Source organism: Sapajus apella, unplaced genomic scaffold (genome assembly GCF_009761245.1).
Source record: "Sapajus apella isolate SASKATOON/1434 unplaced genomic scaffold, GSC_monkey_1.0 scaffold88, whole genome shotgun sequence".
NCBI classification, from domain to species: domain Eukaryota; kingdom Metazoa; phylum Chordata; class Mammalia; order Primates; family Cebidae; genus Sapajus; species Sapajus apella.
The window spans coordinates 5,788,079-5,803,242 of NW_022437028.1; the positions used below are offsets into that span (position 1 = coordinate 5,788,079).

The following is a 15,164-nucleotide window of genomic DNA, read 5'->3' on the forward strand; positions in this document are numbered from 1 at the left end:
CTCGATCTCTTGACCTCGTGATCCACCCGCCTCGGCCTCCCAAAGTGTTGGGATTAGAGGCTTGAGCCACTGCGCCCGGCCACTTTCTTTATTTTTAGTAGAGACAAGGTCTCACTATGTTGCCCAGGCTGGTCTCAAACTCCTGGCCTCGAATGATCCTCCCACCTCAGCCTCCGAAAGCACTGGGATTACAGGCATGAGCCATTGTGCCCAGCCAGGAATTATCTTTAAAATTTTAGGTGTGATAAATATGCTGTAGTTTAATTTTTAAAGAGGTTTTTTTTTAAGGTTCATACTGAAATATTTACTGGCAAGATGATATAATGTCTAAGATTTACTTCCAATAATCTGGAGAATAAAAAGTTTCATGGCTGTTGATAGAGACCCACGGATCAGCAAACTACGGTTACAAGCCAAAACCAGACTAGACTGACACTTGGTTTTGAAAATAAAGTACCTTAGGAGGCCGAGGCGGGTGGATCACCTGAGGTCAGGAGTTTGAGACCAACCTGGCCAACATGGTGAAACCCCATCTCTACTAATATACAAAAATTATTCCTTATTTTCAACCTCAGAGAAAAAGAAAAACAAAAAAACAAAAATGAGCTGGGCGTGGTGGCAGGCACCTGTAATCCCAGCTACTCGATGCTCGGGAGGCTGAGGCAGGAGAATCGCTTGAACCTGGGAGGCAGAGGTTGCAGTGAACCGAGATCCCACCATTGCACTCCAGCCTGAGCAAGAGAGCAAGATTCCCTCTCAAAAAAGAAAAGAAAGAAGCAAAGCTTATTACAATTCCTGACCTCAGGTGATCTGCCTGCCTTAGCCTCCCAAAATGCTGAGATTACAGGAGTGAGCCACCACACCTGCCAGCTTTTTTTTTTTTTTTTTTAAGAGAAAGGGTCTTGCTGTGTTGTCTAGGCTGGACTTGAGCTCCTGGGTTCCAGCAATCCACCTGCCTCAGCCTCTCAAGTAGCTGGAACTACAGCCACACACCACCACATCCAGCTGCTGGTTTTTTTTAAACTTTTTGGATATGTTCTTAAGTCCATGTCTCCTTATATGCTCTCTTCTCCCTACCAGACTTGACTTAAACAGTGTAACCTCTTTGTGAACTGAATTGCGTACCCTCTCCCCACGAAAAGATATAACCACGTCCAACCCCTTCCCCTGTACCTATGAATATGATCATATTTGCAAACAGGGCATTTGCAGATGTAACTAGGGAAGATGAGGTCATACTGGAGCAGGGTCATATTAGGGAACGTAATACGACTGGTGATCCTTGGAGATGTAGGGATCCAGAGCCACGTGGGGAGGATGCTGTGTGAAAACAGGCAGAGAAGAGTGATGCGCCTACAAGCCAAGGAATGCCAAGGACAGCCAGGGGCCACGAGAAGCTAGAAAGGATCCTTCCCGGCGGGTGCTGTGGCTCATGCCTGTAATCGCAGCACTTTGAGAGGTGGAGGTGGACGGATCACTTGAAGCCAGGGGTTCGAGATCAGCATGGCCAAGACAGCGAAACCCTGTTTCTACTAAAAAATACAAAAGTTAGCCAGGTGTGATGGCGCACGCCTGTAGTCCCAGCTACCAGGGAGGTTGAGGTGGGAGGATCGCTTGAGCCCAGCAGGCAGAGGTTGCAGTGACAGCACCATGGCACTCCAGCCTGGGCAACAGAGCAAAACCCTGTCTCCAAGAAAACAAAAAAAGATGAAGAAAGAAGTGAAGAGTTCATTCCCCAAACCTGTTCATGAAGCAGTGCTGTTCTCTTATGGAGACACAGTGCTTACAGCTTCTTCTTAACACGTCCTTCCCTGGGCCGTGGTCCTCAGCTTCTGCTAACAGAACTGACCCAAGCACTCTCTTTCCTGCACACTTCCTCCAGTGCATTACAGCCGCTTCAACCACGTTCTTCCCCAGCACCATGACAATGGCAAAATTCTGGCTGCAGACAGACTCCTGGGCAAAGTCTCCATACTTCCGGAGCCCATAAAGGTTGTCTGCAGTCAGAAAGGACTGGCGAGGCACATAAAAACGTAGGAGGACAAGAAACCCAAGTCTGTAAGATACTGACCTGGATGTGGTCAATTTCCAGGGGGTTTGGGAGGGCCTGTAAGGAATATGGGCCGTGAGGAGGAGGAGCAAACCAGGTAGTTGGAAATGCTGGAAGTGGGGCTGGATGCGGTGGCTCACGCCTGTAATCCCAGCACCTTAGGAGGCTCAGGCGGAAAGATCGCTTGAGGCCAGGAGTTCAAGACCAGCCTGGGCAACATAGTGAGACCTCATCTCTACAAAAAACTTAGTTGGGTATGGTGGCATGCACCTGTATTTCCAGCTACTCTGGAGACTGAGGTGGGAGGATCACTTGAGTGATCTAGGAGTTGGAGGCTGCAGTGAGCTGAGATTGTACCACTATGCTCCAGTCTGAGAGGTAGAGCAAGACCTTGTCTTAGAAAAGAAGGAAGGGAGGAGGAAGGGAGGAAGGGAGGAGGGGAGAGAGGGAGGGAGAGAGGAAGGAAGAAGGGAAGAAAGGAAGGAAGGAAGGGGGAGGGGAGGAAAGGGAGGGAGGGAGGGAAGAAGGAAAGAAGAAACAAAGGAAAGAAGGAAGGAAGGGAAGGAAAGGAAAATGCTAGAAACTGCCTCAGGGCCTCCAGAGAGTACCCATGATGGGTGAGACTTAGATTTACCCTAAAAATATCTGTTCCCAGTGCCTGACCAATTGCTCAAGCCTGTGGTCATTACGAACCTTGCTCACAAAAAAATCTTAAAGTAACAAATTTTTTAAATCCTTAAAATTCCGTTAAGCCACGTAAAATAATATACCATGAGTTTGTAACTACTGATTCTGAGTGTGCGCATATAGCTGAAACCAGGAGAGCTGTGTGCTGTAAGTGTTGAAAGAGAGAGAAACCTTTTCAACTGAGACACTGCTCGAGGAAGACTTCCGTGGGAAGTAAAAAAGTCCTCTTCAAAGTTTCCTTCTTGTTAAAGAATAAATCATACGTGTGCTAATAACCCTTTGTTAAGCCCTATCCTGTGTAGCTGTGAGACACGCCATGCTTACAAGCACGTAGTACATTCTGTGTCCTTTGTACTGTAACCAAGCTGTCTGTGCTGGACGTGCTCACAGGCACACCCCAGCTCGCCATTGCTTTTACCTGTTTAGAGAAGTTTTCAGTCGTTAGCCAATCAGGTTTTAGTTTAGACTGTGAGGTCTGGCTCCAGCCAATGGAGATCAGACACAGCAGTAGGGACAACCCCAAATGTGTAAGGGATAAATAAGTCTGCTTTTCCTTTGTTCATTGTACCTCGTGGCAAGATGGCTAGTGAGGGTGCCCTTCCTGCAGTGCAGGATGTAAAAAAGTAAAAATTGCTTGCTGAGACATCCTTTGTCTCAGTGCTAATTTTTCTTTGCGGCATCGAGCATCTGTTTCCAACAACTTCTTAAAGGGAAGGGAGGGTTGACTGTTCAGGTGCTATCCCCTGCCATTTACCCACTTCTCTCATGTATGTCTCATAGAAACGCTGGGGGTGCTTGGGGCTGCTGTTCAGAAAGGTGGACAAACTTGCCCAAGGTCATACTCTTTGGTTCCAAGCCCTGAACGACCACCTGCTATGTACTGTGAAGGGGCTCAGGCTTGCAGGGGGCTGGGGCAGGGGTTCTGGACATAGATGACAGGGCTTCCAGGCAGAGGAAGTGCCACAAGTAAAGGCACCAAAGTGGAAAGGCATGGAGCAACCTGAGGGGTGGGCAGGGGACGGGGGAGAAGCCAGAAAGCAGGTGAGGCTGTGTATGGGAGGCCGGCGGGCTTCTGAGTGGCAAGAAGGGATGACAGCAGGTGGAGGAGAACGGGCCAGCGGCAGCAGCTGGAGTGCAGCTGGATGGAGCCTGGAGGTGATAATTCAGGGAGGAGTCTTGCTCTGTTGCCCAGGCTGGAGTGCAATGGCACGATCTCAGCTCACTGCAACCTCCACCTCCTGGGTTCAAGCAATTCTCCTGCCTCAGCCTCCTGAGTAGTTGGGATTACAGGTGCATGCTACCACATCCGGCTAATTTTTGTATTTTTAGTAGAGATGAGGTTTCGCCATGTTGGCCAGGCTGGTTTCAGACTCCTGACCTCAGGTGATCCACCTGCCTTGGCCTCCCAAAGTGTTGGGGTTAAAGGGGTGAGCCACCGTGCCTGGTCACATGTTTAATTTATTATTGTTATTTGGAGACAGGGTCGTGCTCTGTCACCAGGCTGGAGTGCAGTGGTGTGATCATCTCACTGTAGCCTCAACCTCCTGGACTCAAGCAATCCTCCCACCTCAGCCTCCTGAGTAGCTGGGGGCATGTAGGACTATGCCTGACTTTTTTTTTTTTTTTTTAAGTAGAGACGGGGGTCTCACTATGTTGCCCAGGCTGGTCTTGAACTCCTGGCCTCAAGCAATCCTCCTGCTTCAGCCTCCTAAAGTGCTGGGATTATAGGTGTAAGCCACCGTGCCTGGCCAGAAGCTACTTAATAGCATAAAAGTACAGGAAAAATGGAACCAAAATGAAAGATGTGAAAATTGAAGTGACCTAATACAAGGTGGGCTATAAAATGAATTTTAGTAGGACTGGCAGATAGGAGCTCCAGGTTACGGGGAGACTGCAGAGGCATGCATCCATGGTGCCTCCAAGATGATGCAGAGACTTTGGGAGGCCGAGGTGGGCAGATCACCTGAGGCCAGGAGTTCAAGACCAGCCTGGCCAACATGGTGAAACCCCATCTCTACCAAAAATACAAGAATTAGCCAGGTGTGGTGGTGCATGCCTACAATCTCAGCTACTCAGGAGGCTGAGGCAGGAGAATTGCTTGAACCTAGGAGGTGGGGGTTGCAGTAAGCTGAGATCTCACCATTGCACTCCAGCCTGGACAACAGAATAAGACTCTGTCTCCAAAAAAAAAGATGCAGGGCCGGGCGCGGTGGCTCAAGCCTGTAATCCCAGCACTTTGGGAGGCCGAGGCGGGTGGATCATGAGGTCAAGAGATCGAGACCATCCTGGTCAACACGGTGAAACCCTGTCTCTACTAAAAATACAAAAAATTAGCTGGGCATGGTGGCGCGTGCCTGTAATCCCAGCTACTCAGGAGGCTGGGGCAGGAGAATTGCCTGAACCCAGGAGGCGGAGGTTGCGGTGAGCCGAGATCGCACCATTGCACTCCAGCCTGGGTAACAAGAGCGAAACTCTGTCCCAAAAAAAAAAAAAAAAAAAAAAAAAAAAAAAGATGCTGCAGAGGCTCTGGACCCAGACAGGGAGAGGGTAACAGCAGGGGCCGCGGGCTGGGGAGACACTGAAGGAAAAGGACCTGAAGGAACAGTGAGGCCAGGTGGCTCTTGGGTAAGAAAGAGCCATTTTTAAAAGAATGAGAAAGTGAGCTAGCGATTAACGGTGGTGATAATCATCAAGCTGATGGCCGCTAATGAGTGCTTAGGCCAGGCCCCTTTGTATGAATTATCTTATGTGAAATCTTACAACTCTGCAGCCTATCAGTAGGTGCGTATTAGTATAAATCAGCTCCATTCTGCAGATGAAGAAACCAAGGTACCTAAGAGCTCTTAGGCCTAGAAAGGCTAAGTAAGCCTGGCTGGGGCGGCTCATGCCTGTAATCCCAGCACTTTGGGAGGCTGAGGCTGGAGGATTGCTTGAGGCTAGGAGTTTGAGACCAGCCTGGGCGCTATAGCAAGACCCCCATCTCTACAAAAAAATTTTTTTAAATAGCCAGGTGTGGTGGTCCACACCTGTAATCCCAGTACTTTGGAGGCTTAGGTGGGAGGATTCCTTGAGACCAGGAGTTTGAGAACAGCCGGAGCAACATAGTAAGACGCCATCTCTACCAAAAAAAAAATGTTTTTTTTTTGAGACAGAGTCTCGCTCTGTTGCCCAGGCTGGAGTGCAGTGGTGCAATCTCGGCTCACTTCAACCTCCACCTCCTGGGCTCAAGCAATTCTCCCGCCTCAGCCTCCTGAGTAGCTGGGACCATAGGTGCCCACCACCATGCCCAGCTAATTATTTTTTTTTCCTTGTTGAGACAGAGTATTGTTTTATTGCCCCGGCTGGAGTGCAGCAGCACGATCTCAGCTCACTGCAACCTCCCTGCCTCCCAGGTTCAAGCAATTCTTCTGCCTCAGCCTCCCAAGTAGCTGGTACTACAGGCACCCGCCACCACGCCCACCTAACTTTTTCTATTTTTGTTTTAGATGGAGTTTCACTGTGTTAGCCAGGATGGTCTCCATCTCCTGACCTAGTGATCTGCTCACCTCGGCCTCCCAAAGTGCTGGGATTACAGGCGTGAGCCACCCCACCCAGCTTAATTTTTGTATTTTTAGTAGAGGCAGGGTTTCGCCATGTTGGCCAGGCTGGTCTCAAACTCCTGACCTCAAACGATCCACCCATTTTGGCTTCCAAAAGTGCTGGGATTATGAACATGAGGCACCACGCCCAGCCTTAAAAAAAATTAAATTAGCCAAGTACCGTGGCTCATGTCTATAGTCCCAGCTACTTGGGAGGCTAAGGCAAGAGGATCACTTGAGCCCAGGAGTTTCAGGCTGCAGTGAGCCATGATCATGCCACTGCACTCCAGCTTGGGGACCAGAGTGAGACCAAGTCTCTAAAATAAATGAATACAAATTAAAAAAAAGAACTGCTAAGTAAACTATCCAGGCCCGCTCCATCAGCAAGTATAAGGCGGGGTTTCAGACTTGGCAGTGACCGTGCCGCTCAGGCTCAGGATCACAACCTCAGCACTAGACAAGGCTGTCTACACCACAGAGACACAATCAGAATCCACAGACTGGAAAAATGAGTTAAAGTTCACAAGATGAAATCCAGTAGTATAAAGGAAGTTTTCCATATTTAGGCCTAAACTCACAGGCACAGGAGCAGTGCTTGTAAAAATAATTAAGGTGTTTCATGTGGCTGCTAACTTAATATTAGCGAGTGATATAGTTGATGAACATGCAAGTCTAATCTCTCTGGATGCATTAAAAGGAGTATAGTGTTTAGAATGGGGGAGGGTATGGTTTCAGTTCTCTACACAGATCAGGCCTTGCATGAAACACTATTCAGTTTCAGGCTTTCTACATTATGAAGAAAACTAACAAGCTGGACCATTTCCAAAAGAGAGTGACCTGGACTGAAATGGACTTAAGATCTGAAGAAAATTTAGAGAAATATCAATATTCTGAAGCATGATCATCTGGAAGCAGGAAAAACTCCAGAGGCTTGAACCTAGGCCAATGGGTAGAAGTCCAGAGAGGCAGTTTCTGGATGAACTTAATTAAACATGTCTCATGAAAGAGAATTCCTCATTATTAGAAACACACATGCAGAGAAGAGGCAACTTTTACCCTGGGTTATTGTGGACAGGCTCAGATTACATTAGATGACTTCTAGATCCCTTCCCATTTTTAGACTCTAAAAAGGCCTATGGGATGACGAAACGCTCTGGATATCAGGCCGAGGAACTGTGATCTGATGGGTACTGGGGATCTACAGAAGGCTCTTGAGCAGGGGAGAAACCTGATACAAATGTCCCTCTCCATCCTCCTGAATGAGTTACTTCTCCAGTGCACTAAGGAAAGTGGAGAACACCCTGGGAGCCACTGCCTCCCAGTGTAACTCCAATGCAACTGACAAGAGCCTGGTCTAGCACTGGCTGGGGTAAGAAGTCTCTTCCCAAACCAGCAGCTACACGGCATCTTTAAGTGCTGCCTGAGCTTGCCAGGACTGTCCCAGACCCTTCTTCTGCAGCTCTGGGGGGGCTCACAAGAGCTCTCAGGCACTGTCATCATCGTTCCCAGGGTCCCTGGGCAGCGCTTCATCCTAGTAGCTGTACCCATGAGGCAGAGTCCACCCCATGCTTTGGGGCCCATTGCCTAGCCTGTGGCAAGGCTTCCTGGGGCCCATTCTGGGTTTGAAGGCTAACTGTGGGTCCTCCAGGGGGCCGGGGAATGTCAGATACTGAGAGGTTTCCAGGGCGGAGGTTCCCTGCTAGGAACAGTTTCCCGTGGCTTACTAATGCTGTGTACCACCTCTCCACCCCACCCCCCATTGTACACACCCCCTCTTCTTTCTGCTTTCCAAACCCTGACCTCCTTCAAGCTCACACCCAATGGCATTTTTTTTAAAGACTTACTGAGCTACTCAGACCAACAATGTATTTTTCTCTCCTTCCTTCCTTCCTTCCTTCCTTCCTTCCTTCCTTCCTTCCCTCCCTCCCTCCCTCCCTCCCTCCCTCCCTCCTTCCTTCCTTCCATCTTCCCTTTTTTTTTTTTTTGAGACAGAGTCTTGCTCTGTCACCCAGGCTGGAGTGCAGTGGTGCTATCTCATTTCATTGCAACCTATGCCTCCTGGATTCAAGCGATTCTCTGGAGTAGCTGGAATTACAGGCCCACACCACCACGCCTGGCTAATTTTTGTATTCTTAGCAAAGACAAGGTTTCACCATGTTGGCCAGGCTGGTCTTGAACTCCTGACCTCAGGTAATCCACCTGCCTCAGTCTCCCAAGGTGGGGGGATAAGAGGGGGCCGCCATCGCCCCCCTCTTTTTTTTTTTTAAGAGAGAGGGTCCTGTTCTGTCACCCAGGCTGGAGTGCAGTGATGTGATCATAGCTTACTCCAGCCTTGAACTCCTGGGCTCAAGTGATCCTCCAGCCTCAGTCTCCTGAGTAGCTGGGACTTACAGGCATGTGCCACCATACCCAGCTAATTTTTTGTATGTTCTGGAGAGATGGAGTCTCCCTATGCTGCCCAGGCTGGTCTTGAACTCCTAGGCTCAAGAGACCCTTCCCCCACAGCCTCCCGAAGCGCTAAGATAACAGTTGTGAGCCACTGCACCTGGCCTTTCTTTTCTTTTTTGAATTCCTGTTTCTCTCAATACGTTTGATACTGAGTATTACCTTCCCTCTCTAGCCAAACTAGAATCCCAGGGGCAGGGACCCTGCCTTCTCCTTCCCCATAGGCCCACAGTTTTGAAGGCAGGTCATAAGTCCATAAATCATCAGGACTGGCTGCTTCCTAGCACTCCCCCATCACCAGGTAGAGGCCAAGCATGGCGGCTCATGCCTGTGATCCCAGCACTTGAGGGGGCCAAGGCAGGATGATCTCTTGAGCCCAGGAGTTCAAGACCAGCCTGGGCAACACGGTAAGATCCCATCAATATAAAAAAAATTATTATTATTTTTTTTGAGATGGAGTCTCACTCTGTCACCCAGGTTGGAGTGCAGTGGTGTGAGCTCGGCTCACTGAAACCTCTGTCTCCCAGGTTCAAATGATTCTCCTACTTTAGCCTCCCAAGTAACTGGGATTACAGATGCACACCACCATGTCCAGCTAATTTTTATATTTCTTTTTAGTAGAGACAGGGTTTTACTATGTTGGCCAGGCTGGTCTTGAACTCTTGGCCTCAAGTGATCCACCTGCCTCAACATCCCAAAGTGCTGGGATTACAGGCATGAGCCACCGCGCCTGGCCAATAAAAATTTTTTAGAAAGAGTCCCAGGTAGGCCAGGCACAGTGGCTCAGGTCTGTAATCCCAGTACTTTGGGAGGCTGAGGTGGGTGGATTACTTGAGGTCCGGAGTTCAAGACCAGCCTGACCAACATAGCGAAACCCCACCATCTCTACCAAAAACACAAAAAGTGGCCACACATGGTGGTGCGTGCCTGTAATCCCAGCTACTTGGTAGACTGAGGCAGGAAAATCACTTGAACCAGGGAGGCGGAGGCTGCAGTGAGCTGAGATTGTACCACTGCACTCCAGCTTGGGTGACAGAGTGCGACTCTGTTGCAAAAAAAAAAAAAAAAAAAAGTCCCAGGTGTGTGATTCAGTCTCTTGAGAAAATCTACTCCCTTCTCCTCTCTGACCCAGACTCTCGGAAAAGACATCGTTTGGTTCTGTACTGTCCCCGGCCCCTCCACAGGCCAATGCCTGGCGGCCCCTCCCACCCCCAAGGGTGGGCAGTGTGGGGCTCAGTGTCTCACCTCTGGAGGGGGCTCTGGATTAGGGAACATCCTCTGAGAACAGGCTGTTCTCCAGACTTCCCTGGAGTCACACAGGACCTAAGACCAAGCCGTGTCTCCCCTGAAAGGGCAGCATTGTCCACTGCTTCCTGACCCAGCAGGGCCTCGTGTCCCAGGCTGGTTCCGGAGAGCCAATTACCAGCAGGCACCGCAGGAAGGGCGCCTTTCTCCCAGCCTCTCTTCCTCCCTCCCCAGCACTCCCCGTCCTCCGCTGGCCTAGGACAGCCCAGCCAGGCGGTGGCCAATGGGAAACCCTCTGTCCTTGCTTGTGCAGGGAGTGGGGCTGGGCCTGGCCTGTGGGGCCAGCTGGGCACTGTCCGGTCACAACACACAGCTCTTGGCAGGAGTCCAACCCGCGGGCTGCCAAGGCCAGGCTGGCTTGAAAGGTCCCATGGCAGGAGCTGGCACAGGGATGTGCCCCAGGTGGGGGTGGCAGGTCCCCAGGCAAGGGGCCAGGGAAGGACAACCTGAGAACAGGCAGCCCAGATGGGAAAGGAGAAGGGCAAAAGATGGCAGAGGAGGCCGGCCGTGGTGGCTCCACCTGTGATCCCAGCACTTTGGGAGGCTGAGGCGGGAGGATCACCCGATGAAGTGGGCAGATCACCTGAAGTCAGGAGCTCAAGACCAGCCTGGCCAACATGATGAAACCCCGTCTCTACTAAAAATACAAAATTAGCCAGGCATGGTGGCGCACACCTGCAATCCCAGCTACTCAGGAGGCTGAGGCAGGAGAATCGCTTGAACCCGGGAGGTGGAGGTTGCAGTGAGCCGAGATCACGCCATTGCACTCCAGCCTGGGCAACAAGAGAGAAACTCTGTCTCAAATAAAATAAAATAAAATAAAGGCCAGGCAAGGTGGCTCACGCCTGTAATCCAAGCACTCTGGGAGGCTGAAGTAGGTGGACCAGCCTGGTCAAGACGGTGAAACTCCGTCTCTGCTAAAAATATAAAAATTAGCCGGGTGTGGTGGCGCATGCCTGTAATCCCAGCTACTCAGGAGGCTGAGGCAGAAGAACTACTCCAACCCAGGAGGCAGGGGTTGCAGTGAGCTGAGATTGTGGCACTGCATTCCAGCCTGGGAGACAGAGCGAGGCTATGTCTCAAAAAATAAAATAAAATAGAGGGACCAGGTGCGGTGGCTCACACCTGTAATCCCAGCACTTTGGGAGGCTGAGGTGGCTGGTTCACCTGTCAGGAGTTCAAGACCAGCCTGGCCAACACAGTGCAACCCTGTCTCTACTAAAAATATAGAATAAAAAAAAATTAGCCAGGTGTGGTGGTGGGCACCTGCAATCACAGCTACTCGGGAGGCTGAGGCAGGAGAATCACTTGAACCTGGGAGGCAGAGGTTGCAGTGAGCAGAGATTGCACCACTGCACTCCAGCCTAGGCAACAAGAGCGAAACTCCGTCTCAAAAAATAAATAAAATTTAAAAATAATAAATAAATAAACAGAAAGGCAGAGGAAAGAAACGAGAAGTGCAAGAAGGGAAGGAGGCATCTGCTCAGGGAAAAGCACAGGTCACCCTCCCGCCCCTCCCCGCCGCAGCAGCCTCAGTGATGGCCTCCCACCGTGGGGACCGGGAACGGGGAAACGGCAATACCTCCAGCATCAAGTGTTGCAAACTTTCAGTAAACAGACCAGAGGAGTGGGCCAATTAACACCTGAGATTTGGCCAGGACCCCCAGCCTGCATTTCTGCAATGGCTTCTAGGATCCGCCAACCAAATTCATCCCACTCAGGGCAGAAGGAATCTGCCCTCCAAAAATATTAGCTGGGAGTGGTGGAGCCTGTAGTCATCGCTACTTGGGAGGCTGATGCAGGAGGATCACCTGAGCCCAGGAATTCGAGGCTGCAGTGAGGTATGATGATACCCCTGGACTCCAGCCTGGGTGACAGAGGAAGACTGCTTCTCAAAAAAACAAAAAGAGAAAAAATAAAAGGATCTAACCCATGTGCCTGATCCTGAGACGCAGGGCAGAAAGGGGACCTCAGGCCATCAGTTCCACCTGGAGAGTGAGAAGGCTGGCAACGGGAGAAGGTGGTGTGAAGTACCTGGGGACAGCGACAGGTTACAAAAGCCAGCCCTTATATGTCAACTTGGTTGGAAAGAAGAAAAAGAAATAAAATTTTTTTTTTTAAAAAAAGGGCCAGGCACGGTGGCTCACGCCTGTAATCGCAACACTTTGGGAGGCAGAGGCAGGTGGATCACCTGAGGTCAGGAGTTGGATACTAGCCTGACCAACATGGTGAAACCCTGTCTCTACTAAAAATGCAAAAATTAGCCGGGCGTGGTGGTATGTGCCTGTAATCCCAGCTACTCGGGAGGCTGAGATAGGAGAATTGCTTGAACCCGGGGGTGGAGTTTGCAGTGAGCTGAGATTATGCCATTGTACTCCATTCTGGGCAACAACAGCAAAACTCCACCTCAAATAATAATTTTTTTTTTTTTTTTAAAGAGGCTATAATCCCAGCACTTTTTAGAGGCCAAAGCGGGCAAATCACTTGAGGCCAAGAGTTCAAGACCAGCCTGGCCAATATGGTGAAACCCCATCTCCACTAAAAATACAAAAATCAGCAGGGTAAGGTGGCACACACCTGCAGTCCCAGCTACTGAGGGGACTGAGGTGGAAGGGTGGCGTGAGCCCAGAAGTTTAAGGTTGCAGTGAGCTATGATCGTACCACTGCACTCCAACCTGCTGGACGATGGATGGAAGGAAGGAAGGAAGGAAAGAAAGAAGGAAGGAAGGAAGGAAGGAAGGAAGGAAGGAAGGAAGGAAGGAAGGAAGGAAGGAAGGAAGGAAGGGGCTAGCCATGGCAGGTTGCAGTCTGGGTGGCAACAGCTCAGGTTAACAGCTGGGACCTTCCGCGTGAGCGAGGATGACAGGGAGAGTATAGAATCAAATGGAGATCAGGTGAGCCTGGAGAGCAGAGGGACAGGTGAGGCACGGAAAGCCGACAGAACACCCCCCGGGGAGCCTTCAGTGCTCCTGCAGACTGAGCTGGTCCCAGCTGCAACAGTTAGAATTTGCTGTCCAACATCAAGGTCTTTTATTTTTATTTTTTGAGACGGAGGCTTGCTCTGTTGCCCAGGCTGGGGTGCAGAGGCGCGAACTCAGCTCACTGCAACCTCCAGCTCCCAGATTCAAGCGATTCTCCTGCCTCAGCCTCCAGAGTAGCTGGGATTACAGGCTAATATTCTGTATATTTAGGAGAGACGGGGCTTCACCATGTTGGCCAGGATGGTCTCAAACTCTTGACCTCGTGATCCGCTGCCTCGGCCTCCCAAATTGCTGGGATTACAGGTGTAAGCCATCGCGCCCGGCCCATGAGGGTCTTTTTAATTATTCTCTTGATCAAAAATAATAATAATAGAGCCGTTGTCACTGTATCAGTGGTGGCAGCAGCCACTGACCCTCACTTGGGTCTCCTCCTCCTCCCAGGCCCTGCACAGGTAATTTGCTTCTCATCCTCCTTTGGGCCTGAGAGGGCTGGAAATCCGAGCCCCTATTTTCCACAAGCTGCTTGCAAGTAGCACAGCCTGCAAGAAGTGAAGCCAGAATTCAAACCCAGGTCCACCTGAGTACACTGCCTCTCCCACAGCATGCTCCCTTCTGTAACTCCCAAGATCCAACACAAACCTGTCACCAACCAACAGCCTCCCGCTACTGTCTGCCTCACCTTCTTACCCATGACAGCTGCCTGCCTTGTTTTTATTTTTTAAGAGGGAGAGTCTCACTCTATTGCCCCGGCTGGAGCACAGTGGTGCAGACATGGCTCACTACAGCCTCAACCTCCTGGGTTCAAGTAATCCTCCCATCTCAGCCTCCCAGGTAGCTGAGACGACAGGTGCATGCCACCACACCTGGCTCATTTTAAAATATTTTTTGTAGAGATGGGGTTTGCTATGTTGCCTAGGCAGGTTGCAAATTTCTGGCCTCAAGTGATCCTCCTGCCTCTGCCTCCTGAGTCGCCAGGATTATAAGCACATACCACCACACTCAGCTAATTTTTGTAGAGATGGGATTTTACGATGTTGCTCGGGCTGGTCTTAAACTCCTGGGTTCAAGCACTTTGCCCATACCAGCCTCCCAAAGTTCTGAGACTACAGGCGAGAGCCATGCGCTGGGCCCTAAAATGGTAAATCTTATGGTTGGTATATTTTACCACCACACACGCACGCGCGCGCACACACACACACACACACACACACACACACACACACAGAATTACAAAGTAGATAAGCCTCAAAAACATGCTACATGAAAGAAGCCAGACATGAAATGTGACACAATGTGCAATCCTATTTGTATGAAATGCTCAGAATGGGCAGATCCATAGAGACAGAGAGCTGACTGGTGGCCACTGGGGTCTGGTAGGAGAGGGACGGGGAGGTGATTCCTTAATGGGTGTGGGTTTCCTGTTGGGGTAATAACAATGTTCTGAAATTAAATAGTCATGTTAGTTGTGTGACATAGCGGATGTGCTGAATGCTACTTATACACTTTAATTGGTTACAATAGTGAATTTCACGTAATGTGTATTTTGTCACAATAAGAAAGATAAAAAATACTGAGCAACTGATTTTTTTTTTGAGATGGAGTCTCCCTCTGTTGCCTAGGCTGGAGTGCAGTGGGGCGATCTTGGCTATTTGCAACCTCCATCTCCTGGGTTCAAGCAATTCTCCTGCTTCAGCCTCCTGAGTAGCTGGGATTACAGGCATCCACCAGCACACCTAGCTAATTTTGTATTTTTAGTAGAGATGGGGTTTCACCATGTTGGCCAGGCTGGTCTTGAACTCCTGACCTCAAGTGGTCTGCCTGTTTTGGCTTCCCAAAGTGCTGGGATTATAGGCATGAGCCACGGCGCCCAGCCTGAGAAAATGATTTTACTGAATACCTACTATACGCAAGGCAGGGCTGCCATACAGGTGGTATGACTCTTTGCCATATGACCACAAAAGGGCCTTTCAGAGACAGTAATGGACAGCCATGCACCTGCACACAGCTGCCAGGATGCAGGGCACCACACCAGGAGCTGCAAGGGAGCACACAGATGATAGCAGGTGTGGCAGCTCATGTCTGGAATCCCAGCACTTTGGGAGGCCGAGACAGGAGGCT

General features: G+C 50.1%; 1 protein-coding gene across 5 annotated transcripts in view; it reads right to left on the bottom strand.

Moving 5' to 3' along the window:
* HIP1 (huntingtin interacting protein 1) overlaps positions 1-15,164 on the bottom strand; it is a 212,411-nt gene that overhangs the window by 69,757 nt on the left and 127,490 nt on the right. Inside the window, exon 1 of one of the 5 annotated variants that reach the window (XM_032254995.1) lies at positions 10,006-10,572. The exons of the other annotated variants lie outside the window; for them this stretch is intronic. Within the exon in view, the coding sequence (XP_032110886.1) occupies positions 10,006-10,035 (30 nt within the window). The 5' untranslated portion in view covers positions 10,036-10,572. Of the gene's footprint in view, positions 1-10,005; positions 10,573-15,164 lie in introns of those variants that run through there. 5 annotated transcript variants of the gene reach the window in all.